The sequence below is a fragment of the Rhinolophus sinicus genome, chromosome 2 (assembly GCF_057876585.1).
Source record: "Rhinolophus sinicus isolate RSI-liver-muscle chromosome 2, RSI-T2T, whole genome shotgun sequence".
In the NCBI taxonomy this organism is placed as follows: Eukaryota; Metazoa; Chordata; class Mammalia; order Chiroptera; family Rhinolophidae; genus Rhinolophus; species Rhinolophus sinicus.
In genome coordinates, this window is record NC_142502.1 from 91646055 (window position 1) to 91673593 (window position 27539).

The 27539-nt window shown below is 39.2% G+C and overlaps 1 protein-coding gene across 1 annotated transcript; it reads right to left on the minus strand.

The window, feature by feature from the left end:
• Positions 1-206: 206 nt before the first annotated feature.
• Positions 207-27309, minus strand: OPN5 (opsin 5). Its single transcript, XM_019734618.3, has 6 exons — positions 27180-27309; positions 23115-23234; positions 19271-19441; positions 15529-15863; positions 3835-4076; positions 207-270 (listed from the first exon to the last, which is right to left on the minus strand). The coding sequence occupies exons 1-6, from the start codon at positions 27307-27309 to the stop codon at positions 207-209; spliced, it is 1062 nt and encodes a 353-aa protein (XP_019590177.1).
• Positions 27310-27539: the final 230 nt, after the last annotated feature.

Genomic DNA, 27539 nt, shown 5'->3' on the forward strand with positions numbered 1-27539 from the left:
ATATTCCTTAAAGGAGTATCCTATAATCCAGATTCCTTTTGACCATTGGAATTTCCCAGTAAATCCTGGCTTAAAGAAAAAGAGGAAAAGTATATAAAATATAAAAATATAATATAAAGAGAAAGTGTGGTCACAATCAAACAGTAACAGCAGTGAAGAGGCAAATAAATGAATAATTGTGTCCATGAGTGATGCTGTGTCCATCTTCATACCTCTGGATGGATTTCCAGCACAGCAGAAGACTCCCTGACTGTGGTTACCGTGTGCAGCCTAGATACAGAAGAAAAATGAAATTTAATAGTATCTTATTTACATATGAACAGGGTGCCAAAAAAGTGTATACACCTTTTCAGAAAGGAAAAAGTATTAAAATTGTAATACTCAGTATATACCGGTAACAAAAGATGAACACAAGTCACGTTTGACTTCTGCAATTACAAGAGGTGCTCAAAGTGGTTACCATCAGCGTCCAGACATTTCTGATTACAGCAAACTACTGCTTGAGCATAAATAGCATCTCTGAAAATGTGTATACATTTTTTTGGTACCCCCGGTATATATACACACACATATACGCATATGTCATGTCACACTTGACTATTATGAAGATTATATGCACAAGATAAATTAAAAAGAGATGAAAAATAATAATTCAATTTAGAATTTTCATAGTCAAACAGTCCCTTATGTAGAGCTTCTCAAAAACAAGCCACTTGTTCATGGAACATTTCTTGTACCCTAGTGAGTTTGTTGTTCTCTAGCAAAAAAATCACTGCATACAAGTACTTATCTACCACTCATTCAGTTGGGTCCTGTGACCCATCTACTAAAAGAGCATTCTTTGCAAAGACTTCATTCAAACTAAGGTAGTCGGGGAAGTTTGATTACAATAGCAATGCTGAACTGCGGGCTTTGTTCTTCTTTGTTCTTATCTTTACTAAAATCCTTGGAACGCAAAATGTTTCAGGTCTTCACCATATACCTCCAATGTCTTCTGAACTTTATATTCCATCTAAGATTGGCCTAGCATCTGAAGTGTGGTTCCCCTGTCACTGACAATAGGTGAGCATTGGTCTCCATGTAGGTGGGTGAAAGCCTGTGACTCCATGAGCTGCCCTGCTTATGTTTCCCTTTCCCAGGCTCTGGTTCTCTGCCTTTCAACAATGGGTGTATATGAGAAGCACCTAGAAGAGTTAAACAATCATACAACTGAAGCTCAGGCCCAATCAAGACCAAATAAAATCTAATCTCTGCAGGTGGAGTCTAGGCAGCAGCGTTTTTTCAAAATCCCCAGGTGTTTTTTACACGCAGCCAAAATGGGGAAGCACTATTTACAAAATACAGGAAATTGTATTTGGATACCCAGGAGTGGTGAATAATAACATTTCAAAAAGGGCTCTTAGCCATAGTTTTTCCTTTAGTTTATTGGCTTCTACCAAAATCTCAAGGGCTCAATTCGGGGGGGGGGGGGGGGGGGAATCCGTTAACTTTTAATGAACTGTTACGGTTACTCAAAATTTATTTCCACAATCTCATATTCAACACATTAGCTCTTTTATTTGAAATCAAACTATTCCCCAAGAGGGTCTTCCATTAAAAGCAAATACATTTCAGAGCTCAGAAAAGAAAAGAACATAGATATCAATTAATTCAGTTTAATTCGATTTAATTGTTCTGGTAGTACATTAACCATTCAGGATTGGCTTCATATCACTTCACTTCACTCTACGGGCCCCCAACGTTACCAACTTTCTTAGTTTCTTAATAACAACAAAGATAAACAAGATTTTTTTTTTCTTCTTTGGAAAGTTAAAAAAAAGAAACTTCTGGTGGCCACTTCTGCTCTTGCCTGAAGCAGATCCTTCTAAAACCTGCAACTCATCACACCTCTTCAACATTCCTTCCCAGAAGATGCTCAACCTCTAGAATCCAAGGTCTCCTCCTTGCTTCAGCACTACTGCCTGCTCTTTCTACCAAAACGTGAAGCACTGAAGTAAGGAAACAGCCCTTGTCTTCCTCTGGCAAAGCAATTGCCATGTTTCGTATAAATGGCTAATGGGAGCAAGTGAACTGAACGACCTGGTTGATTTCTCCACAGGTTTGTAGCCCTAAGTCACCTTCTTCCACATAAATTTCCCTCTTGTCATTGTTGAGTGTTGAATATTTATGTGCCGCTCACACTTGTGAGCGAATGTGCAGAACACCGAGTCAGTCTAAGGCAAAATTATGAGGCAGGTGAAATTTGCCTTCAGCCATTTCTGTCAAATTCCCGTGTCCTTCAGAAGCAGAAGTGCCCCATTATTTTCTCTCATAACTGCTCTATTAAAAGTGTTCTTTCTACCTGTAGCCATAACAGGGTATTAACAGTCGATAAGGGCAAAGTGTTATTACTTCCGAAATAGATACATTTTTAGCATTTGAATTTTTTCAATTCAACAGAGACAGCATTAACCACCAACAATGTGAAAAATAAGCACTAACAGTTGTTACCTAGCCCTTTTCACACATGCCTTTTGTGTAATTCTTACAATTTAGGAAAATGAGTATTGCCATCAGCTCATCCCAATCCTGGCCTCTAAGTAGTTAATTTGCCCCAAAGTAGAGAGTTATTGTATTAGGTTAGTGTAAAAGTAATTGCATTTTTTGCAATTATTTTTAACCTTTCAAACAGCAATTACTTTTGCTAATAAATAGCAAGATTGACCTGAAACACTGGTCTTCTACCTCCAAATTGTATTTCTTCCCCTGCACCACAGCAATATTGACAATACGACCTTTATCTTGTGCCTTTTTTATTATCTTTTTTATTTGATCCTGTACCTTCATGGTGAGGAAACTAAAGGTCAAAAGAGTGGTCACTTACTCAAGCACAGTGAAAGAATAAGATGAAAGCTACCTCTTCTTACAGCTAATTCTACCTTTTTTTCCCTCTGTTTCCTACTTACTTGAGGAAAATAGTTTTGAAAAATAACCAAACTTCAAATGAGTAAGAATAAAGGGGGCTCAGAGAACCTACGGCCTTCTCAATATGCCTCACCTGAGACCACAAATTCAGGCGCCTGTTCCACACTCTACAGCTAAGACTGGCCCTGAGTGGGCACAGAAGACCACCAATAGTGCTCAACTCTTTACTCACCCTGAGCTTTTAGGAAAAATGGTTCTGGATCTCCAAAATCATTTGTTCATTGTATAGTAGAGGCAGTGTAGATGAACGAGAATGACTTTTGAAACCCAAAAGAACCTGAATTTAAATTTGTGCTCTGCTGCTTCCTAGCTGTGTAAACACAGGCAGCTCACTTAACCTTAACCTTACTTGAACCTCAGTTTCCTTATCTGACAAAGAGAAAGAATAACATGGGCGCTTTTGTGAAAATAAAGAACCTGGCAGAGAGTACAACTGGCATCTCCTTTCTCCCCTTCCTTTGCCTGCCCAAATCTTATATATTCTTAGCTAATGGTAGTAATGTCCCGAACAAGAGACTCTTCCTGTTGTGAGAACTTAATTTTGAATCAATGCCATGTGGGCCAGCACTCTTTGGGTAAAATTGGTTTGGTCCCAGATAAAGAAGAGTGATAGGAAATAGTTGTTCAAATGGACACGGTTTCCTATCTTAGTTGCTCTACAATCAAAAACAGAATTACTTTTCTCTACCCATGTCATCAATCCCTACCTACCTGACTACTTGATTTCCAGAATTCTGATGAACAGACAATAATGCCTTCCTTACACTACTCCTAAGTGATGAGCTCTAACCCTAAGAAGATAGCATATTGAAGCCCATGGCATTTGGAAACAAAGAGACTATCACTCATTTCTGGCTTTTGAAATTTTACCTGAAAGCTTCCAAAGATTTCTTCTTGGTTGCTTTCAAACCACCAGTTTGGCAACAAGCAAATTTGTAATCGATGACCTGGTAAATGATGGGGTTGTACATCGCTGCTGATTTTGCAAGTAGGGTTGGCACTACAGAGAGTTGTATGGGGATGGAGTCTGGCCTGCCAAAAGCTGACCACACAGAGACCACTGCGTAAGGAATCCATGCAATCAGGAAGCCCGCACAAATCAGCATGGCCACCTAGTGAGAGAAAGCAACAGAGAACAAAATCAATATACCTGGTGAAAATGATGGGTGCAGGGAGGAGCAGGTAGCCTACTTACACCCAAGAAATTCTATCCATTTTCCCACTTACCTTGCCAGTTGGAATCATTTCATATGGCCCTCTGAGATGTTAGGCCATAAGAAGGTATTCAACTCTTTATCCCACTTACCATATCCCATCTATTCTCCACTCCAGAATTTGAATATACCCCAAATTCCAAAATTTAACCCTATGAACACTGTTAGATTGTGCCTTCGTTTGACAGGAAATCGTGCTAAAAAGCTATCAGTGCCCCTGCAATTTCCAGACTTCTCAGCCCATATTCACTTAAAAACTAGATGGAAAACATGACATTTTAAATCACCCATATTTGCCTCAGGAAACTTAGAAACTCTGCCCTTATTTGAAATCTGATGTGAATCTTCTACAGGGATTTCTATTGAATGTTATTTCTTTTGGCGTACGTTTTGTTTTGTTTTTAAGTTTGAGGCTCAGAAGGTGGAAATTCACCAGCTACAAAGTAAAAGGGAATCACTGAGCTTTAACCAAAGTGACACAGTTGTACAAAACGAGACTTTTCCAGGAAGCATTTTTCTCTCTCACAAAATTATATTTACTTTAGAGGCCTCTTAACTTTCAGACCAAAGAAAATTTAAAAATAGGGCTTAAAACACACTTATGAGTTTCTCACCATCTGCAATTCAATCTCCTTAGTGATGTGATCCTAAGTAGCACCCTGTAACTACCATGTTTCCCCCAAAATAAGATCTACCCCGAAAATAAGACCTACCCTGAAAATAAGCCCCAGTTAAGATCATCAGCCAGACGGATGCATTTAGCACGTTATGACGATGTTCCAGAAGAAGATGACCTGACTGTATTTGAATAAATGTAGATTGTTGTCCATGAAAAACTAAGACATCCCCTGAAAATATGCCCTAATGCGTCTTTTGGAGCAAAAATTAATATGAGGCCCAGTCTTATTTTCGGGGAAATATGCTATAAGACCCAGTCTTATTTTCAGGGAAACACGGTATCTACCTGAGCCTACAGATCATCTCACTTTAATTCAAGAAACCCTTTTTAGAAAGTGATGTGGGTGTTACCAGTACAGCTTGGTGCCTGAATTGTATCCCTGGAAAATACAAATAACTCCGTATAAAGCTAAATAGGATTTAAGTGCCAACTCAGGAGGACAAAACTACATGCTTTGGGACAGATTAAGTTCCATGAAGATGTGGCATATAACCTGCACGTGGGCAAGTGGACACAAAGGAATACTAGTGAGACTAGCTGGGACAAAGACATAAACATGTATGTGTGAGGTTTGCATAGGAAATACGGCAGTGAGCAATTCACTTTGATGTATGAGAAAGTAACAAAGGGAAATGAAGCTGGAAAGAAAGCTTAAGAAGATTAACCTGCAGGAGAAAATCAGGGGGCGAAAAGGTCATTGTTTACTCATCCAATCAACAAGTATTACTGAGCATCTCTTACATGTTTTGAGGATAAAACAATGAACAAAGCAGACACAATCCTGCCCACATAGAATTTTTACTCTTCGCAGGTTTGTTCAGGCAACAGTCGACTCAACCCATAAGAGGGATCTTAATTAGAGTATTGAGACTGACAAATAAAGTCCAAGCACTGGTTTTAATTTTAACCGTAAACTATTTCCGTCCCTGGTTGAGAGAAAGTACACTAACTTGGAAGTATCCTTACACTGTTATCTATTCGAATATTCATTCTATAAGATAAATACAGTTAACTCCTCACTTAACACGGTGGATAGGTTCTGCAACTTTAAGTGAACTCACTTATAATAAAACCAAGTTTACCATGGGCTAATTGATATACATAAGAGTTAAGTTCCCACAGCATCTTATCAATATTATAAGAAAATGACATTGAACAAAACGACGTTATTCAAGGACCTGCTACAATGCAACTATATTCGAATTAGCCCTCTATGTAGTAGACAACTGGCTTTGTTTGTTTGTGTTTATTTTTGTCTTCTCAGCATTCCCTCTACCCGCGTGTCACCAGCCTCCCTTCCTCCCCACATGTGGTTTTAAGGAGTTGGCATCACAGATATTACATGACCGGAGTGACCAGAGGACTACATCTCCCTGTAGAATTAGGAACAGGGAGGGACACAGGACTAGAAAGAGCATCATCAGAACTATCTTGGGATTTTATTAGGGAATTCTAGGAAAAGTGGGCCTTCCTTTTACCTTTGAATTCCCTAAAACCCTGGGAAGGTGTAAGGATGGAGCTCTCTGAAGTCAGGAGCCACTTTCTCTTCTCCCCACCCCCTTATTTAAGAAGTACAACACAATTCCCAACAGCAAGGTCACGCATGACAAGCTGGTGTGGAGGATAAATGATGAGTAATGAGACAACGTGTTTTATGAATAAAGCAGCAATATTTGTGCATGCTTTTTTGTTGTAGACATTTAACTGGATAAGTTTTTCTTATAACGAAGTTATTTGTGTGCATATGCATTTCCATATGATTTCGTGGGAGCAGAGTCTTGTTCTCCTTGACCTGTGGAGCAGCCTGTCAGGAGGGTGTGTTCGCCCTGGGAACCCCACATGTGTGGAGTGTGTCAAGAAAGGAGCATGGGAAATCTACCTTAAAGTCTCAGGTTCTAAAATTTCACCCAATAAGTTCAAGGCGCATCTATAAAAATTAACTGTAGCAGAAAAAAACAAAACGACAAAAAAAAGAAACCCTCAGCAATATTTATTTTGGTCCATCTTGCAAATAGATAACCTAATCCCAAAGAGATGAATCAAATCAGCCCAGACCGCCTGTACATCCTATGTTAGGGTCCTGCAGACTTGCTTTGAGGTCCTGAGCCAAAATTCTCACCTGCGCTTCACAACTATAAACGAGGCCTAATGCACACACGCAACTCTCCAGCTTGCTTACTTTTCCATTTTTCTGCAGAAGCTTACCCAGGAGAGATTAAATTGGTTTGGTCTGTGTGAATTTTGTTTGCAAATGGAACAGAGGCCTCAACACTCCTACTGAAGGTATTTTTTTCTAAATCCCCAAATAAACAATAACCATATAAATAAAGCTTGCTTTAGCAGATGTCTGGGAACTTAACATAGCTCCATCCTTTCTCCCTCGGTGAGTCATATGATGATTTCATAGTATCTTAAAAGCTGTTTTCCATGTTGTTGCCAAAGCCATTGATGAAAAATAGATTAGCACTTAGCCTGTGATATTTTCTACATTCTATGCATATTTCCTACTTTTATGGGAGTGTGCAATGGGCAAGGACTTAAATGGGGAAGGACTTAAAACATTTGCATTATGTTATTCCTTTTAAAAGGATATAGGAGAGTTAAACATACCGTCGTTTTTAAACACATAGCAAATGAATCAGTGTGGTTTTTCTGAGATTAGAATAAAGCTAAATACTTTAAATTGAATGACTAGAAAGCAACTTTCAAGCAGAAGGAGTGACAAAAGCCTAGATTTAAAAGGTATTGCAGAATGTTACGTATGTTTTTTGAAGTGAATGCAAACTTCTCATGTCAAAATATATTCCCAAAATATTAAACAGGAAAATATTTAAACTATTTTAAGAAATACTCTACAAAAATTTCAAAAAACTTTCATGCTACGCTCAGTTTCCCCAGAACTCTCTACTCAACTTGGAGTGTGTTTAATCATTTCCTCCGTCTGTTCTTCACTTTCTTCATTTCTAAGTGTGTCCTCATTTCTATTTTCCAAAATTTCTCTACCAGATATCCTTAAACCAGTTCTAACACAGGCACCTGTACATGCCTTCTTTTTTGTTTTCTAAGCAGTTTTGTTTTTAATTGCTTCACTTTTATCACTGCCTTTAAGTTCATTGGAAAAGCAGTGAACCTTCAAATTCTTAATTTAGGCAGTTTTTGTGGGGGGAAAGTCACTAAATATGCTTTTAGCTTCTACAAAAGATTCACACATCGGCAACCCAGTTCATTTCAAATACATCTCGCTGCAGAGGACCAAGGGATAGCAGCACGTTCCAGCTACAGTCCAGCTGGCACCAAGTGTAACATAAGCAATATTGTCCATAATCAATCAATTGCAATGAATAAACCAATTCAAGCAATAATAGAACAATTAGGGTGAAAGTAAATTCTCCAATTTATACAAGGCTTTGCCGTTGGGCCCAATACATCTGAACCACTCCAGCAGAGGTTTGCAAGAAGGGGTGTCCTTTCTTCTGTGTGCTAAGGTAGGGTAGAATCATGGGAAAGTCACTGAGATGGAGATACCCTGGAGTTTGGATTCCAATCACGTTTCAGCTCCACCAACCAACGTGAGTGAGACAGAACGCCTGATTCTCTAAGAACGGCCATTGCAGTTCCTTCCACCAGGCTCCTTTGCCCAGATATGAGTCAGACTCCAGCCAACATTTGAAGCTGTATGCCACCTTGAATAATGAAATAGATGAGAGGAGGACATGGAATTGACGTGGAAGTCAAGGCTTAACAGGAGGACCCAAGAGACGGAATAAATTCCCCACCAATAACAAGATTGAATCACATTACAGTAGCAGCTAGACTTCCAATAAGAAATACATTTCAGTGGCTGGGATGAGATAAGGTCATAAGAAGAGAGATCATCACATCTGTGTACTGAGGGAATAGGAAAGGGGAGAGTCTGGGCCTGCTTCAGAAGAGCGTGTAATGGACAGGAGCATAGAAATGATAAGACTGGGTTTTTCGGTCTTGGGTCTAGCTAGCAGGTTTATAGATTTGTTCCAGTAATAAAACTACTGCCTTCCCCATGCAGCCAGCCTGTCATTGAGTGCTACAACCAATGGCTGGAGGAGGGTGGGGAACTTGACAGCCATGACCTACCTTCTTTGGCCCTCAGTTCCCTCATCGATGTTAAAACAAGGATGGTGACATTAAGCTTTCACACCACCTTGAAGATATGAAGTAAGTCAACAACGTTAAGCATGTCTAGTCTGAGTTTCTTCCTTCCTGCGGTTACAAGCTGAATGATGACTAAGGCCGGCTGTCCCAGACCCTCCTTTATATACTTACAAAGAAAAAAACTTTTGAGAGCTTTGATGTGTCTGCCATATGTTAGCCCCGGTTGTATTCCAAGTAGAAAATATTAATTCATACTTAAAGAAAAAGAAGCAGAAGGAGAATTCTGCACTTCCCTGTTGCAATTTTCTCAAATCTTAAAATACCACTAATCTATAAACAAGCAAGCTGTGTTTGAAAGGAGAGGATGTAAACTGGGTCATGTCACTCTATGCATCTGTGTTTTAGAGTTTTGGTTTAAAAGTGAACACAGTATTCCCTGCCTAGGCAGTGGCTGGCTTAAAGAAGAGCAAATGTCAATTTATAAGTATCTGGTTCAACAAAAAAAGGGGAAGTTCACTGCTCATTACAATGAACCAAGGCCCTTGAGGTGGGAATACTGCGACATAGAGAGGAACAAATACTCAGATGGAGAGGCCAGGTGGTTTTAGTAATAAAAGCTATTGCCATAGACCTTGAAACAATCCAAACAATCCTAGCCATTTTCATAGAACCTCAGAGTTTTAGAAGGTAAATTAGATATCATTTAATTTCCCTCCACCCTCCCTTTCACAGATGAGAAAACTAAGGCCCAGAGAGATCAAGTAGTTGGCTCAAGGTGAATCAGTCAAGATTCTGGGTTGCAAGCAACAGAAATTTACTTTGACTGATTGAGACAGAAAAGGAATGTATTGGTTAGGACACAGCATCACTGCAAATGCTGGACTTAAAATTGAGGTAAATGACAGAAATGATACCCCAAACTATGAGCTAAACTGGTTCTGATGCAAAAACCACTACTGCTGTAGCCATGGCCTGGGGAGAGATTTCCCTGCCTTTTCCTCTGGTGTCACTAGTTCCTGAGACAGGCTGATGTGGCTGGAGCCTAGGGTGATAGCTATACTCTAGCTGCAAGAGAATCTTGGAAAATTAATAACCGGCCTTTCTGTATCTTTTACATTAAGATGCCATCTTTGCTCCTCAGCAATACACAAAATGTTGGAAATTCCTCAACATGAAAATTCTAGACATGGAAAGGGGTTCAGCCACTGGCAGCCAAAATAATAATAAATGTCACCTATATGAGACTTCTCAGTGGGCTAATGTCAAAACTGAAATTGATCCCCTAGTTTGAAAGTCTTTCCTTCAACAAATTGTATATATATATATATATTGACTTTGGCTGAGTGAGACATATATATATATATATATATATATATATATATATATATATATATATATATATATATATATATATGGCTTCATGTTAGGTCCTGGGGACACAAAGGGAACAACATGATATGGTTGTTAACCTCACAGGCCTTATTACTAGTGGTAAAACCACGCATTGATCAAATAATCACAAAAATCAATACATAATTGTAAACTGATTACATATTGCGACAAATTCTAAGAAGAAAAAAGTAAAGGCATTATTAAAACATTATAATAAGAAGACTAATTCAATTCAGGGAATGCTTCTCTGGGAAGTGATGTTTATGTTATGAAGAAACAGAAAAGAAATGAACTATTCGGGTTAAAAAAAAAAAGCAACACAATTCAGCTTTCTCACAAACTACCCTTAGAGTTCAAATGGGGTTCCCTGAATCTGAACCCTCAATGATACATGATACCTGATGAGCAATAAAAGAGAGGAGTCATTTGAGGGAAGCAGATGTTTATGTTTATGAGTTTTAAAAAGACTTCACAATCACTTTAAAAGAACAAAGCAAAACAAAATGGCTCCTCAGGTATAAAAGGGAAAGAGGCACTTAAGCCCAGGGGTCAAGGGACCCACTTAACATTCATCAAGGAAATCAAGTTAACTTAGTTTATTTAGTCATGTATTCATCACAGCAATCTTAATTAAGCCTCTAGCAGGCACCAGGCATTTGGGGGCAGCAGCAAATACTACTTGCCCTCACCTGGGTACTGTCTTGCAAAAAAGAGCAACAGCACAGGATTCAGTAAATTAAATGTGCCAAGTGCTCTGATGGCCCATAGCAGAGGGACTTAGACGAGGCAGGGGGAATCGGGGAGGCTTGCTGGTGGAAATAGGGAAATTCAGAGAAAGCCAGTTACCCACAGGATCTGGATACTAACTATAGGTCTGGAACATTATACCATGTTTCCCCGAAAATAAGACCAGGTCTTATATTAATTTTTGCTCCAAAAGACGCATTAGGACTTATGTTCAGGGGATGTCATTCTGAAAAATCATGCTAGGGCTTATTTTCCAGTTAGGTCTTATTTTTCAGGGAAACACGGTAGATCATCTATGTGTGTTAAATAAATAAATATGAAGTACCAATAGAATTAGCATAATAATATTTGGAAAAGTTAATCTATGCTTCTGGTATTTCTTTCCTGTGACTCTACCACCTCTCTCATTAAAGCAGCAGTAAGAGTGTTCAAGACCTAGTGGGAAAGTTTTTACAAGCAGAAATACCCAAAGAAGTAAAACATTCATTTCTCAGCTCCTGAGTTTCCAAAAAGAAATTTGAAACTTACAGGAGAAAATAATTGAGCGAAAAGGGTTTCAAGGGGGATAAAAATGACTCTGAGTACCCACAGCCAGAGGCTGGAAAGACCTTAAGCTTACAATATGATGCACGTGGATGTAGGAGCTAGTTTTCCCATCACAGCGTGGGTAAAGAGCCTACAGGCCGAAGGTGAGGGAAGACATCAGAGAAACTGGTCATCGACCTCGAGGAGCTGTCCTGAGGCTACTCCACTGAGCTGAGCATGACGGGCCAAGGATGGAGTTGGGGGCGCAATAGAGCCTCAATACATTTCCAGAGAAGAGAGCAGAAAACATGTTTTTCACTTCTCAGGGTCTTAACCAAGCTCCCAACAGCCACCTGACGGGTTACAATCCAAGGATGGGGAGGTTGCTGAATTGCTGATGAGCCTAAAGAGACCTTACAGTTGGAACAGAAGGATGCAAGGTGACACATTACAACTGATGACAGAGACCAGAGGAAACTTACGTAGCTCCACAATACCATGGTCCATACATGACAACAAGCAGAGCAGGAGCCCCACCCACTGGCACTACAGAATTATAAAGACCTCTCTAGAACTTATACATAGCCTGAGAAGAGGACGAAACCCCCTGATTCAACTGAATTCATCCTGATTATTAAATACCATTTGCTTTACAAAGTCAAATGCAGGCATAAAAATGAGATTATACTGAGTCATAGAAACATAGAGAGAGGTTTTTTATTTTCCTTTTTTCCCCCCGTGGAGGTTTTTTTTTTTTTTTTTCCCACCTCTGCAATTTCTGTAGTCTGTGAAATTTCAGCCTGCTTCAAAAGTCTAGCAAACGCCATGTTTTTAAAAATAAATTAGAGGGAAGCTACAATGTGGAGAAAGGTTTTTAAATAAAACGTCAATTTTTAAGTTGACGAGGCCAGACTGGCAAAATGCAGACCCAGATAATAACCCACCTAGAAATAATTAGAATACACAGAAAAGTAAATGATTTTGATCCCAGAATCCAGGGAGGTGTTCTTTAAATAATAAGCTTTTAGACCATGCTGTTCTGAAGACCAGAAGCACCAAGTGAATAGGCACATTGCCAATCCTGAGAGGTAGCTGAATGGAGGAAAAGGCTTCTAAGACCATGAAAAGACCCAGCGTGATTTTGTTTCTATTTATTTTTACTTACTACAAAGCATCAAGGTCAAAATTAAATAGTAAATTAAAATAGTTTAAATTTAGTACAGAAGATGCTGCAATAGAAAGTTGTGTTTATTTTTCAATGTGGGTTCAATTTTGACTTATATTGTTTGCATGAATGTTAACAATTTGAAACATTGTATATTGAGGTTATTTTCATATGTTTTATATGTGTATGTGAAATATAGACATGATATACTCATATAATATTATAATATAGACATTGTATATAATCTAACGTCATTTAGTATACATGTTAGAAGCTACACATAAAATAAAAGCATACACACGTATATGCCTACACCTTTCATTTAACCTCTCTTTGGTTCATCTGGTCTGGGGAGCCTATTTGGTCTCTACAGTCCAGGTCAAGGCAAATGATAACAAATCAAATAAAATGGTATGTGCTGAGCTTTACGCACAGTGAACTTCAGAAGCACGGACTAAACAAGCTGCCCACCCTCATGAGTACAGGACACACAAAGAACAAGATGCTAGGGTATTCGTAAAACCTAGCCATGAGTGGACAGAGTCAGGCAATTCAACTAACAGGAGAGAAGACGGTGAGGAACAGACTCAGAGAACCTGGAGAAGGGCCTTATGGGTATGAGGATCCAGACTCACTGGGCAAAACCGTCAAACTGTCTCAAGGCCAATAACACTGGGGATGGCAAGAAGAGAGAGTCATGTGACATCTCAGCAGCATCACACTATGCCAAACTACAGGGCTGCAAGGTCAGCTAAAATCCACATACCAGTATCATAGATATCATGTTGTTTCCCTGGATATACATCCATACACTAAGAAAAAGGAAATTTTTTTTTATCATTGCTGCATATACCCAGTTCTTAGAATAGTACTTGGTACAGAATAGGATTTGGATTGAATGTAACCCACATTTAACTTGGATTAATTTATTTGGATTAAATTGCTTTTTTAAAAAAAAATTACACATAGAAGCTAAAGGAAGAGCGGCAAATGAGTAACTTAATTCATGTTCCTACATTTTATGGAAATATTTTTCCTACTTTATAGCCAATTATAAGATAGAAGTGGATCCGATTCCTGATTCTGCATTTTTGTCCAGGAAGAACTGCTCTCTTATCAATGTAGATTTAGAGTGATGAAAGCGTCCCTCAAACGGCCACCTGCTCAGCATATGGGGTGTAGGGAGTGACGGTCAACTGGAACCATCAAGAATCTCTAACTTGAAAACTGATGGTTTCCAGAGGGGAGTAGGGTGAGGGATGGCTGAAAAGGGTGAAGGGAAATAAGAGGTATAAACTTCCAGCTATAGAAACAAACAAAAGTTGTACAGATGTAATATTGTACAGCATAGGAAAAACAGTCAATATTATCATAATAACTGTGTATGGTAACAGACCGTTACTAGACTTATTGTAGTGATAATATCGTAAGAAATATAAATGTGGAATCACTATGTTGTACAACTGAAACTAATATAATATTGTATGTCAACTATACTTTAAAAAAGAAAAAAAGAATCGCTAGTTCACCCTGTGCAACCAAGAGATCCCAGCACAACTTCAAAAAATCTGCAATTTAGAGAGAGGACTATTACTAGGAGAAAGGCCCTGACTTATTAGGAAGCCATTTCTGGTCGAGAAAGAACTGAGACAAGTAGTCTCCAAAGTGGGCGGTAAAGACACCTGAAGGTAGGATATCAATCAACATGATTGATTAGGATACCAAAAGGAATGACTGGAACTTCAATCTATACTTATTTTTATCTTTAAAATATAAGATATAAATTCAGGAGTGCTAATATTAAATACACAGTTTGATGGTATTACCTGAATGGCTTACACGGACGGTATGTGCCAAAAAGTATTTTTCAACATCAGGGTGAGACGTGATGAAAGTGTAAAGACCACTGCCTTAGCCTTTACCAGAATTCCTAAAAGTTATAAGAGAGAGGATGAGCTATGGTTTCTTTGACACCTTCTATGCACCAGATGACAGGATAACATGCTTTTTCTTATTGAATCTCTACCACAACCTGGTAAGATAGATGTTACACACATGAAAAAATAAAGATTTAAAGAGGTATCTAGCTCTGGGGCACAAACCTGGCAAGTGTCAGTGATGAAATTAAAACCCTAGTTTGTTTTCAAATTGTCTGCTCTTTTTCTTACACTACAATATCTAAAGAGCTGCCAACTCTGAAACTAGCATTTACCAAGGGACTCAAACCTACGAAAATTGCTCTTGTGTTAACTTTCCAACAGGAAAGCAGAAGTGGAAAGCTCTTACTCCGTAAATAATGCAAGGGAGCAGAATACCCCCGATCATGCCCACCAAAGTCCATACAAAGCATTTAATATTGTGAGGCATTTTGTGGTTCATAAAAGTTATTATTCTTATTACTGAGATAATTTTCAGAACCAGTAATATTTTATTCAGTAGAGAGTATAGTTCCATTGCACAAATTTGGTAGATGTTAGAAATGTGTGTGTGTGTGTGTGTGTGTGTGTGTGTGTAAATAAGAAAGAGACAGAGACTGAAACAGAGACAGAGAAAAGAGATACTACAAAGGCTTAGATAAATAATAACAAAGGTCAGAAATACATCAACAGTAGAGATGCTAAGTTTTCCCAGTCTTCAACATTCCCTATCCTCTTTGCCCTATGAAGTTTAAACACTTAGAAAACCCTTCTGTAAATTATTATGGCAGTTACCTTGGTCAGTTTCATTTCCAGCACATGGTTGCCATGGATCCGACTGTCAAAATGAGCTACTTCTTTAAAGGAGGACTTAACCTTGGCAATGATCTTCACATAGGAGAACACGATCACAGCCGTTGGGAGTACGAGGCAAAAGAAGAGGATGTTCAGGATGAAAATCTGACCCCCTACTGAGGCCTGGGCCAGCCACCAGTCCAGGGTGCACGAAGTTCCAAAGGGCTCAGGTACGTAGTCCCCCAGACCTACCAAGGGCATGGTGGTCCAGAAGGAAGCGTAGGCCCAGATGACTGCCAGGCAGATGAAGGCGTGCTTTCTTTTCAGCCAAACACCTGGAGGTGGAAGAAAAGCATTACCAAGATATAATCTGCCCTCCACCCAACGACCTTCCCTTGATATGTCAAATTCCACATCCAAAGACTTATTCCATTGGATTCTGGGAGAAGTGGCCAGATAATTGAAGCCTAAGGGAAAGTGGAGGAAAGGGAGAAAAGTTCCAGAGCTGGGGCCCTTTTTCCAAGAGAATAAAATTGGAAGTGATTTCACAGGGAAGGTTTTCTCTAGGCATCTGGGAGCTTTAGGAGGGGGTAGTGACTGAAGCTGGGGAAAGGGGACAGTAAAACGAGCCAAAGATGCTGAAGACAATGCAGGATCTTCAGAAAGCATCCAGAATGACCTCTGAAATCCAATCCAACAAAAGAGGCCAACTGTAGAATATTAAGACTGAGCCCCCAAAACCATGTATTAGTGGGTCAAAATCTTTGAGAGAAGTGGGAAATGATAAGATATTGCTTGTGTCTTTAGAATACCCTTCTCCCTAAAGCTTCTGTGTCTCTCATCTCGTTTGTTTTCCTAAGCACTCGTCCAGTGGGGGTTGATGGGGCATGACCATGACCGTGCAGTGTGACATTTAAGTGGCTGACACTGCTTGGTGAGAGCAGATTTTGAATCTTCAAACGTTATTAACACAACAGTCACGCTCCCACGGCCACAGCGAGAGAGGTAGAGCATCGAGGTAGATTGTACCGTGTTATGCAAAAGTAATTCTGTGAAAATACTTTCAGGAAAACAAAACACGAGCGCTGTTCCTTAGCACTAGCTTCCATTAGCCAAAGCAGAATTCCGCAAGGAAGAAATAGTGCAGTCATCTAAGGAAAGCTGTAAAGGATAGTGATCATTTTCCAAAGTTCACGCCCACCTGGTGCCACAGCCCGCACGGGAAATTATTTCCACACCCCACTATTGCCTCGAACCAAAAGGGCAGGAGAAGTGACTCCTCACTGCCTTGGTTTTGTAGTAGCAGAGAAGAAATATCAAGACATATTCAACAAAAGCCAAATGATTTCTTCAGCACAGATTCAAGGCCTATCTCTGCTTTGTGCCATGGGAAGTCTGGGGAGTCAGTAGGGCCTCCATCTCAGTTCTAGGGTTTGACCTTCATGTGACCTTTCTAGATGTCAGTGTTCTTAGCAGTTACATGGAGCAAGGAAGAATATATTGCTGACAGGTTTTCGTCAGGGTTACATGAAATAATGCAAGGCCTGTTCTGCAAGTTACAAAGAACTACATGAGCATAAATTTTGACTCCTGTGTTTGTCGCCTTTACTGCTAACAAGAAATATAACAGATGTGTATATACTCTATTGTCTCTATTTTTCAAATACCTGGCATTTTGTATTATAAAATACAAATTTCTCGAGCCTAACCACATAAGGATAACAATTTTGTAAGCACAATACTCGTTTATGTCAGCTCTTGGTTATCCATTATAATGGATAAGACATTAATGCGAATAATTACATATATTTATGGGAATGTGCATAGGCAACCGTATAAGCATTTATGGTTAGGGTTACTTAGTGAGGTGTTTTATACTTACATTCGAGTATGGTGAAAAGCTGTCAAGTACAGGAGGGAGTAGATTAGTAGGTTGGTTCTGTGTTGCTCCAGAAGTCAGAACTAGGACCAATGGGTGGAGGTTACTGGGAGGCAGTTTTGTCTTAATATAAGGAATAACATTGTAACAATGAGAGCAGACCAATCAGAGAATGGGCTGCCTTGTGCAATAGTAAGCTCCCCGTCACTGGTCACTGGAATTATTCAAGAAGAGGCCAAGTGGCTGACTGTCAGGGTACCTTACAAGCGTTTGTCACATTACATGGAAGAAAGGTCTCCATGTCCCCAAGCGATTTTCTCATTCCAATATCGTAAGACACTGTGTGGAGGGTTTAATAGCGCTTCAACTCAAATGATGAAATCATATTATTTAATCTTAGAAGAAGCTAGAAAATATGTACCGTCCCCACATGGAGTTATGCCCTGCAACGATTCTGGGGGTGGGCAACATCATCTCTTTAATTGACACAAAGCCTAAATTCAAGAAAATATTGAAAAAGCAGAGACATTAAGGTTTAGTATTCCTCAAATATTCCCAGGAAGTTGAACTTTTTACCTTCTCGACTAAAATCTATAGGTATATTTAAATTCTATTTGATGCGACCAAAAATAAGTTTATAAAAAGAATTTGACTCTGAAGTCATCCAGAATATGTATAATTATGTAGTTTTATCTTATGGGAAATTTTGATTCAAGCTATTTCTATTGGAAGTTTTGAACTGTTTAGAAAGGGAGATGCAAAATAATAATTGGGGGGGAAAAAAAATGAGTGCTGGATTGTGAAAATGGTGGATCATGACCCTCCTCTCCCATGTGTATGGTTTCCTTGGAGTTTGGGACAGTAAACATTTAGAATGTAAAGGAGAATTCCACCACAGTGACAATGTCCAGTCAACTTGATCTTTCCTATCTCAGGCTCCAAGCCATTCTCTGTCCCCATGGTCACCATCACTCTGATGGACAGATTGACAGACAAAGCAGGTTTATCCAGAGAGAGCCAATATTATTTGCTGGTTGCACCTGGTTCTCAATATTAAATGTAAGAGCCCAATGCTTCTCTTTGGGGTTCAGTAAATACCCAGAACTCCAAGAAGCAAAAGTAATCAAAATTTATTTTAATATGTAGAACAGTCTAATAAAAAAAAAAAAAAAAAAAAAAAAAAAAAAAAAACTCTAGCCCCTGACAACGTGTTTATTGCTGGTCATCCATCATCAATTCTCTTAGTCTCTCATCTTTCTACATTCTACCAACACCATGGAAAGAATGTTGAGTGCTATTTCTGTATGTGTGTCCTTTCCTGCAGGCACAGCTGCACAGCTCCCTACCTTAGAAACAGACCGTGGGATTCCTCATCTCTGAAATCATAGCGAACCTGAGTGCTAAGGAAGAGTCAGGCACATCTTTTCATATAATTATACTTACTATGCAGGGAACCAGGTAAAGATCACGGACCTAACATCCTTCCAAAGCATTGTATTTCTTTTGTTTGCATAGAAAAACACGATAAATGCTTACACATTTTATACAAGGAAATGAAACTTTTTGAAAAGCATTGTAGACAAACCCCAGACGTTCCTATAAAAGTAGTACCCAAAGAAACCTAGTTACAGAAACTAATAGAGCATTCTCTGAATTAAGAAAAAAACAAACACCTACATTGACACAAGTTCAAATCTTTAAACATATGTTAGAGCCTAATAGATTACGAAAAGAAATACTCTTGTCGCCAAGAGTATTAACGTAGTCATTAATAATCTTGGTGTATGACTGATAGGTAAAGGTGTACAGCTCTGACAAGCTACCTAGTTTCACCATCAGGAGATGCGAAACCTCCCTACTTACCATAAGATAAGTAGCAGATTTTCAGGTACCGGTCCAGGCTGACAGCAGTCATGGTGATAAGACTTCCACAGCCAAAGAAAAATCCAGCCCATCCGTACCAGCGGCAGCCAATCCAGCCAAACACCCAGCGGTGACAGAAGCAAGAGATGATCGTGAACGGTTTGCCTACAACTAGAGCACCAAGCAATCTGTCAAGGGAAGCTCCCTCCGGTAACATTGACCCACCTACCTCAACTCACTGCTAAGTTACATCCTACTCAAACAAGAGAAAAAGCTATTTCGGTAAATGTTAGGTCCTGTTTGTTTACAATCAGACCCAGATTTCTGGGATTTAAACTATTTATACTTTTGGCCTCCATTAGTTTGCTGTTGTTTTTACTTTCTAGAAAGCACTCTTCTACATTCTCATATGGTCCCTGACGTACAATGGTTCGACTTCTGATCTTTTGACTTTATGATGGTGTGAGAGTGGCATGCTTACCACGCATTAATTACATGAGATATTCAACACTTTTATTACAAAATAGACGTTGTGTTAGATGATGTTGCCCAACTGTAAGCTAATGTAAATGTTCTGAACATGTTTAAGGTAGACTAGGCTAGTGATATTCGGTACGTTTGTGTATTAAGCACATTTTTGTCAGATAGTGTCAACTTGGGATGGGTTTATAGCCCCCACCCCTTGTACGTTGAAAAGCGTCTGTAATTTAATTCATACCCTGCACCTTCCCTATTCAGTCCTTGTATTCAATCTTCACCCTCCCTGAAGGGAACATGCTGAGGGAGGTCTTCAAAGCCTCCCTGATGTATCCATCAAAAGATGTATCTATCTGATATAGCTGATGTATCTATCAAAAGAAGTTTCCCTAACCTTATTGCACTAGGAAAACCAAATACTCGATATTCACAGTCTGCAGGTGCCAGCCTGCCCCAGCCCTCCCAGGTGTGACCCTTCCTCGGTATACAAAGGTATATAGAAGTTCCTGTTAGTTCAGCCAGTTAAAATAAGTCTTGAGTGCCTTCTGTAAGCTAGACACACATCTCTAGTTGTCTAGACAGCTAGTGCCCCTCTCCATCTTGCCAGACTCTGCATCTTCATATTAGAGCTTCCTAATCCTCAGGAGCTCTAACCCCTTTGTCAGTGAAGAAACTGAGTGTAAACAATAATTGTTTTTATGCAACAAATAATTATTCAGTACCTCTTTAGTAACAGTCACAGAGCAAGGTGCTAGAGCACAAAGTGGAGACCAAGATTCACAAATTTGTGTTTTAATAGAGAAAGCAGACAAAAGAAACTGATAATTTGTAGCATAAGATGCAATATGATGGAATGATAAGTAGTGATTAGTGCTGTGAAGAAAAACAAAGCAGAGGAAAGACACAGACAGAAATTGTTTTATATAAGGTGACCTGGGAAGACCTCTCTGAGACTGTGACATTGAGACAGATGCCTAAATCACCTAAATTAGTGGGAGAGAACTAAAGCAAGTATCTAGAGGGAAAATATTCTAGGCAAAGGAGACAGCAAACTCAAAGCTTGAGCTAAGTGTCTGCTCCGTAAATGCTAAAGGCAGCAAAAGACAAGTGAAAGTGACTCAGATGGAGTGAAATTGGTGTCTGTTGTGCCTGGGACCCATTAGCAAAAGCTATTTTAAGCTTCCTTCTGGAGCGGAGCTTTTGATGAACCTTTGGAATGTCATCTACAATGCCTCCCCCTTCTCTGCTTAGTGGAATGGTTCTGAATCTGGCTGCACATTAGAATCACCAGAGGAGTTGTTTTGTTTTGCTTTGCTTTGTTTTGCTTTATTGTAAGTATCAATGTCCAGGACTCCAACCCCCAGATAGTCTGATTTCATTTATCTGGAGTAAGCCCAGGCATGGATATATATACTTTTTTTTTTTAGCTCCTCATATAATTTATATGTATATGTATAATTACAAGCCAATATTTTTTTTAGCTCCTCATATATAATTTACATGTATATGTATAACTACAAGCCAATATTAGGTGTATAGATGTATAGATACCTGGTCTCTAGAATGTGCTTGTTCAAGGTGCTTATAATGGAATACAGTTGACCAAGAGAAAAAAAAAAAAGACACAAAATTTTTAGTTTTATTGGAAGTGAAATGTGTATTGGAGAGAATACTCAGAAGTTGAAAAACTGATTTGAGTTCCTCAGAGAAAGCTATCACATGGAAGAAAAGGCTTTCTGGTGAATTACTTGAAAGATATGCAGAGTAATGAGGTGGTTTGTGCAATTCTAGAGCCGACTTGCTTGGTTGAAAGCATTTTCAAGGTATCCAATCAATTAAGAATATTGTTATTCGTATCTAGTCTAATTTAGTCTTAAGCATGAGTCTCCTATGACTCAATGGTGAAGGATGTGGCTGGAAGGGCAGGTTTCATTCAAGCATTTTCCTTTCAGTACCAGACAGGGAACCAGCAGGGGTCAGCAGGATGAGCTGACCCAGGAAAGCGATCATACATGTTCCGACAGCGCCATCGCGTGGCAATATCTAAAACGGCAGCCATTTGGCCGCCTCAATAATTCCTTGGGGTTCATCTTAACTAATGTCACAGAAAGGGGCCTGACATGTCATACTCCTCTTAATGTGCATGTTGATTCCCCATAAGAGCTCATGATATTTAAGTCTGTCCACGCTGAGTAAAACCTTTCTAACTAACCTAGCTATCCAAATTCTCAGTAAGAGGGCAACCCATCTACTGCTGTGTGACAAATAGTAACTCAATAGGTAGAAGCTTATTATTGAGCCTTGTTTTTAGAAATTGGCAGTGGTAGAAACATCCCCTTGTGAAGAGAGAAACAAATATCAGAAGATACTTTTAAAAGGGGAAGATTTAAGTGGGAAACTGTTAAAATGCTCCCAGCGTAAAGAGGAATTGATGTATGCTGTTCAACTCCATTTCCCCAACTCTCATAACTTAAGACTATATGCTAACTAGCACGAGGTTGTATCTAGGCAACCCTGGAATTTTACAGGTGAAAGCAAAGGGAAGTGACTTACCCCAAATCAATCATATTTGTAAAAATGAATTACAGTTAAAGAGAAATGTTATTCCATCTTCTAGTTCATGGGTTATCAGAAGCCAAAGACATGGTTTTCAATTTTAGCTTCACATTAAACTTCTAATTTTAAATATCCTGATGTACAAGTAACATTCTCAACCAATTAAATAAAAAAAACCCAGCCATGAATATATATGTGTGTGTGTGTGTGTGTGTGTGTGTGTGTGTGTGTGTGTGTGTGTGTGTAGTTTCCTATGTGACTTTTTTATGCAGCCAACTTTGAGAACCCATGAACTGGAAGCTTCCTACACTTGCAGTCAGTCCTTAAGTCACACTTAAGTGGGTCATTAGCAAGGCAGCTCTTCTCTCTTCCTATATTCACCTCTCAGACTGTCTTCACTTATCATTTACCTTTCAGAACTTACCCCCCTGATGTTCATTTTATCAGATTTCCATAAGGGTGGAAGCGGTGTAATGAAGCTCACAACACTGATCTACAGCCTACCGGTAAGTTTCTATTTTCTGCATCAGTTAGTGTCTACATTTTGAGGTGTCTAAGGTATCCTGTATTATTCCAAATAGTATCCTTAGCATCTAACATGCCTGGCACATGGAAAGAACTCAATAAATGTTAAATGAATGATCTCTTTAGCCAGACAACACTTGGTTGACTTGCTACAAACTCTGTAAAGATGACCTGTGGAGGGAGAAACAAAAGGGGATGGCAGTAGGAGGTAATCTCTGAGCCAATGTGGACTTTAGAATGGGGCATAATTCAAACCCCCAAAGAAGAAACATCATGGTTGTGTTACCTGAAATCCCCAGATCACAAATTGCTAAATTGATAGTCATTATTTCCGCAGGTCTCAGCTTCTTCCTTCGTCTAGAAGACATATAAAGGACATACCCGTTTCCAACTGTGGACAGAATCCCTACAAAGAAAAATATAAATTCCCATTGTTAAAACTAGGATTTAAAGTTCACTTGAATATGAAACACTTCTCAATTTCAAAAATGGACACCATAGGTTTAGAGGGTTGTGAGAGGACTCTAGATAAAAATCTAAATTGAAAAAGATGAAATAAAAAAAAGCGTGAGTTGTGAGTGACAGGCAAGGGATAGGTGCCCTCCAAAGGGATAGGAGTCAGGGATTATAAGACTGAACTTACCCAGAAAAGGGAACCACTAACTTCCCAGTGAAGCTAGGAGGGTGTGGGCATCCCGATGGTCAGTTCTTGTACTGGCCCCTGGGGTGGAGTCTTTCCTCAGCCATTTTTATGGAGTATTGGCTTTATAGAATGCCCTCCCTCTGATAAGGAGGGTCAACCCCTTGGCTCTTGCTAAATTCTGAAGATAAAGTGACCCAAACCAAATGAGTTGCTTTCACTATCACTGTGGACTCCTGAGGGATCCAGGAGAGGCAGAGGCCAGGGAAGGCTGGCATGACCCCTGGAAGAAAAGGGTCATCTCCTGGAGACATCCCAGGACTTTTGCCTCCTGGGGTCATGTGGACACTGGGTGTCTGCAGCTGCTACTGGATTAGGAATCAAGGGGAAGTGGGTGACAACTGATAACATGGGCTCTCCCCCTCCCACCAAAGGGAGAGAAAGTGACCCTCAACCCACCAACCTACCAACAACGGTATAAGTGTGTTCCCACTTTTTTATATTCTTTCATTAATAACTAATTGGCTTTGCAATTACAATGAAACTATTTTTTAAAAAGTTCTTACAAACCCAGTTTAAATCCAAAAAGACCCAATCCCTACTGACTTTATTTAAGAAAAGAATACACCTACTTCCATAGCTTAACATGTAGAGTAGATTTCCTCAGGAATTCTTGCTTCATAGTGTAGCTGTGTATAAATGAGAATCTGGTACAGCTGCCTTTAGTAGTAAGGAATAAGGAGAGTATTAACAGGAGAAACCCAGATTTTTCTATTTTACTTTCTACTTCTCCACCACAATTCATTTGGGGGGCAAGGAAAGAAATGTGTGTTTCAGCTGATGGTATGAAACCACCAGGAACTAACTGCATTGTGCTCTTAGGAAGTTCTGAATCCCTGGAGTAGTGTTACCTAATGGTCCTTAAAATCCCTTTAGCTTTCTTAAGACAGAAGAGGAAAAAAATAGAAGAGCTGATGGCGTTCTAGAGCAAACCAACTAATGTGAAACCTGCATCTCATTAAAGGAGACCAGCTAGCAAGGCACACTGGGAAATTAAAATGCAAATACGTGGCTTGAAAAATTATAAACAGATGCCATTTGCTTTGTATGCAAGAAGACTAAAAATGATAAGTATGCATATGCATTTGGTACACAAAGCTCATTTAAACACCCTTTGTCTTTCTACATCTCTTTTGAGAATATTGATTTTTCCTTTCTTACATTTTCTTTACTAACGCTGCTTCATAAGGCTTTACCCAGTGTCCAAAGCATTGTCTATAAATAGTCAACTCTCTATGAGCTGCATATGGATTTATTCCCACAGGCAGTCTTACCCGTAGGAGGTATCCAGAGGATGCAAACTTATTTTTAAGAATAGTTAAAGGAAAATAAGATTTCTAAGAAGGTAAAGACTAAAGGGGGTACTTTTTAGGTTATCAAAATCCTGAATCTTTCTATTAATACAAAAATTTTAAATCTCATATGTAGACTTATTAAACTAAGTATTTATAGTAAAAGAGTAGAGGGTAGAATTAGTCTCTAATTTATTTCTCCTCCATTTCAAACTTGATTTATCTTTTCATCTTCCAGTTTTCCCTAAGACTTCTAGTATTTAACAAAGCTCACTGAGAATGTCATTCCACTCTGGTTCCTTAAAAGGAATCTGGGTACATCCCCCAAACCTATCCTAGGAGGGGGTGAAAAACAGACACAGGACCAAACCTAAGAGCTGGGTCTCAGATGAGTCCAAGCCCCTCCAGCTGACCCTGACATGTTCTGGAACATGTCTTAAGCTCCACCCCCAGCTTCCTGAGTCACCTGATGTTCCTTTTGTTTTGGGGACTCTTTTTGGATCTCCTTTTCTATCTCTATCTCAGCACACTCATTTGAAAATGACTGGATTTTCTGTCCAACCTCAGGTGCATCAAGTGAGAAATTCTCTGGGTCCCCCCTACCCTGTCTTGCCTCTCTTCCTGCCATCTCTCACGCCAGGGTGGAGAATGGACTGCTCTCCCTCCCTGTTTTGTGTCATCTGGGGAAATCCCTCAGGTTACAGATCTTACTTTTTTATTCATTCCTCTCAATTGATGGAGACAAATTCAATTTATGAGATGTCTATTTTTCTGTCGTTTCTCGTCATTGAAAATACTTATGTTTAATAAAAATGCAATGTGGCTTTTACTGCCAGATAGTTCCCATGGGGACAGAGAATTTGCCCATTTTGTTCACTGTTGTTTTCCCAGTAACTTAAACAGTAGCAAAGAATGGGTTCTCAATATCTACTTGTGTTTGAAAGGACATGGAGGTCCATTTATAAAGATTTGAATTTAAATCAGTTTGATAATAACTAATAACAAAGCCAAGGACCCAGGGAATCCCTTTGCAGCAGGATTTCTGATTTCAATTTTATTCCTTTTGCCTCAAGCAATGACTACAGAGGGGTCTCCAGACTTTTCTAGTGAGTTTTGCTAATTTCAGGAGTTTAAGTAAAATTCTTAGCCAGGAGAAAATAGATTAGAGAGAGAGAGAGAGAAAGGGAGGGAGGGAGAGAGAGAGAGAGAGAGAAAGAGAGAGAGAGAGAGAGAGAGAGAGAGAGAGAGAGAGAGAGAGAGAGAGCTTGACCCAACATCTGAAAAGATTAAAGGCAGAAGACACACCTAAAGATGTAACCCACCTGGCAGGCTGGTTGCTCAAGTTTAAAACAACAATTTTAAATTTAAGGAAAGTATGGTGGTTGCATTCTAATTGCCTAGACTAGTGCTGTCCAATAGAAATAAAATGTAAACCAGAAATGTGAGCCACATTCATTATTTTATTTTTTTCTGGTAGCCACACTAAACAAAGTAAAAATATTATTACATTAAAATTAATAATATATTAATTTCACCTAATATGTCCAAAATGGTATGTGTGGGACATGTCGTCATTTTGTCTTTAATTATCAATGAGCTGTTTTACATTACTTTTTCTAAGTCTTCAGTACCTGGTATGTATTTATACTACAGCATGTCTCAATTTGGGAAAGTCACAGTTCAAGGAGTCACATGTGGCCATTGCATTGGATAGCATAGTCTGGAAGCACATATACCATGTCATGGATTATACACAAAATACCTTTGACCCTGGACTGACTTCCATTTATTACCTTTACATCTTTTCAGCTCTTCCCAAAATCACTTAATGATGCTCTCATGATGTAACTGTACTTTATGTGAAATAAACTCAGTGAATCCATCATCACTACAGCACTGGGCCAGAGTTTCATCAGCCATGAAAAGAGGATGCTGAACTAGATGACTGCTAAGGTCTATTCTAAGCATAGAATGTTTGGATTATATCACAGTATTGTTTCACAAGTGAAAGCACTCTATTTAAAGAAGAGCTCATTATCATTGATTTTGTTATTCAGAAGACAAACCAACTACGAAGGCAACAAAAATGAAAGGCAGTCTCAAGATAAATTATTTTGCTGTAAAACTTCTTTGGATTATCAAGGGAATATTTTTCCCTACAAATAAAGATAATAGACAGAGTCGTTTCTATGAAATGTTTGTTGAACTCCAGAATGCCACCCCATCTTCTGTTTTCCTCCCACTTTTCACCGCCACACAAAATATCCACATGAGTGTTGAAATCTTTGAACAAAATCAATATGTCACCCCACAAATTTTCTACATGCAGCTTTTCCACAGAAAAATTAAGGAAGCTTACCAATTATTGTTAAGTAAAAGCCAGCCACCAAATCCGCTTCCCAGGAAAGTTTGGAAGCAAAGGGATCCCCATTCCGAAGGTAGTGTGGCCGGCCCTCGTCCTGGGGCAGGACCGTATGGTTGAGTGCCATGTGTCCTCAAGCGACCACGAGTCTGAAAAGCAAATTGGTGAGATCTCAACAAAGCTGAGTAGGCCAGTGTGAACCATCTCACCACAGTGTTCCCTGTGGTAAAATGAAAATCAAGTTCCCAGAGTCATGCTTGATGCTCTAATTAATAACTGGTGAACATGTTAACATTTTTCTTCAATGGTCCAAAGATGTCAGTATTCAGTTATTCATTGTACAGAATATCCAAGCCA

Coding starts and splice junctions, on each gene's coding strand:
- OPN5 (XM_019734618.3), bottom strand. CDS start 27,309: ATGGCACTCAACCATACGGTCCTGCCCCAGGACGAGGGCCGGCCACAC. Junction 23,235..27,179: donor CTTTTACTTAACAATAATTG/GTAAGCTTCCTT, acceptor TTTTCTTTGTAG/GGATTCTGTCCACAGTTGGA. Junction 271..3,834: donor AAATCTTTGGAAGCTTTCAG/GTAAAATTTCAA, acceptor TTCTGTATCTAG/GCTGCACACGGTAACCACAG.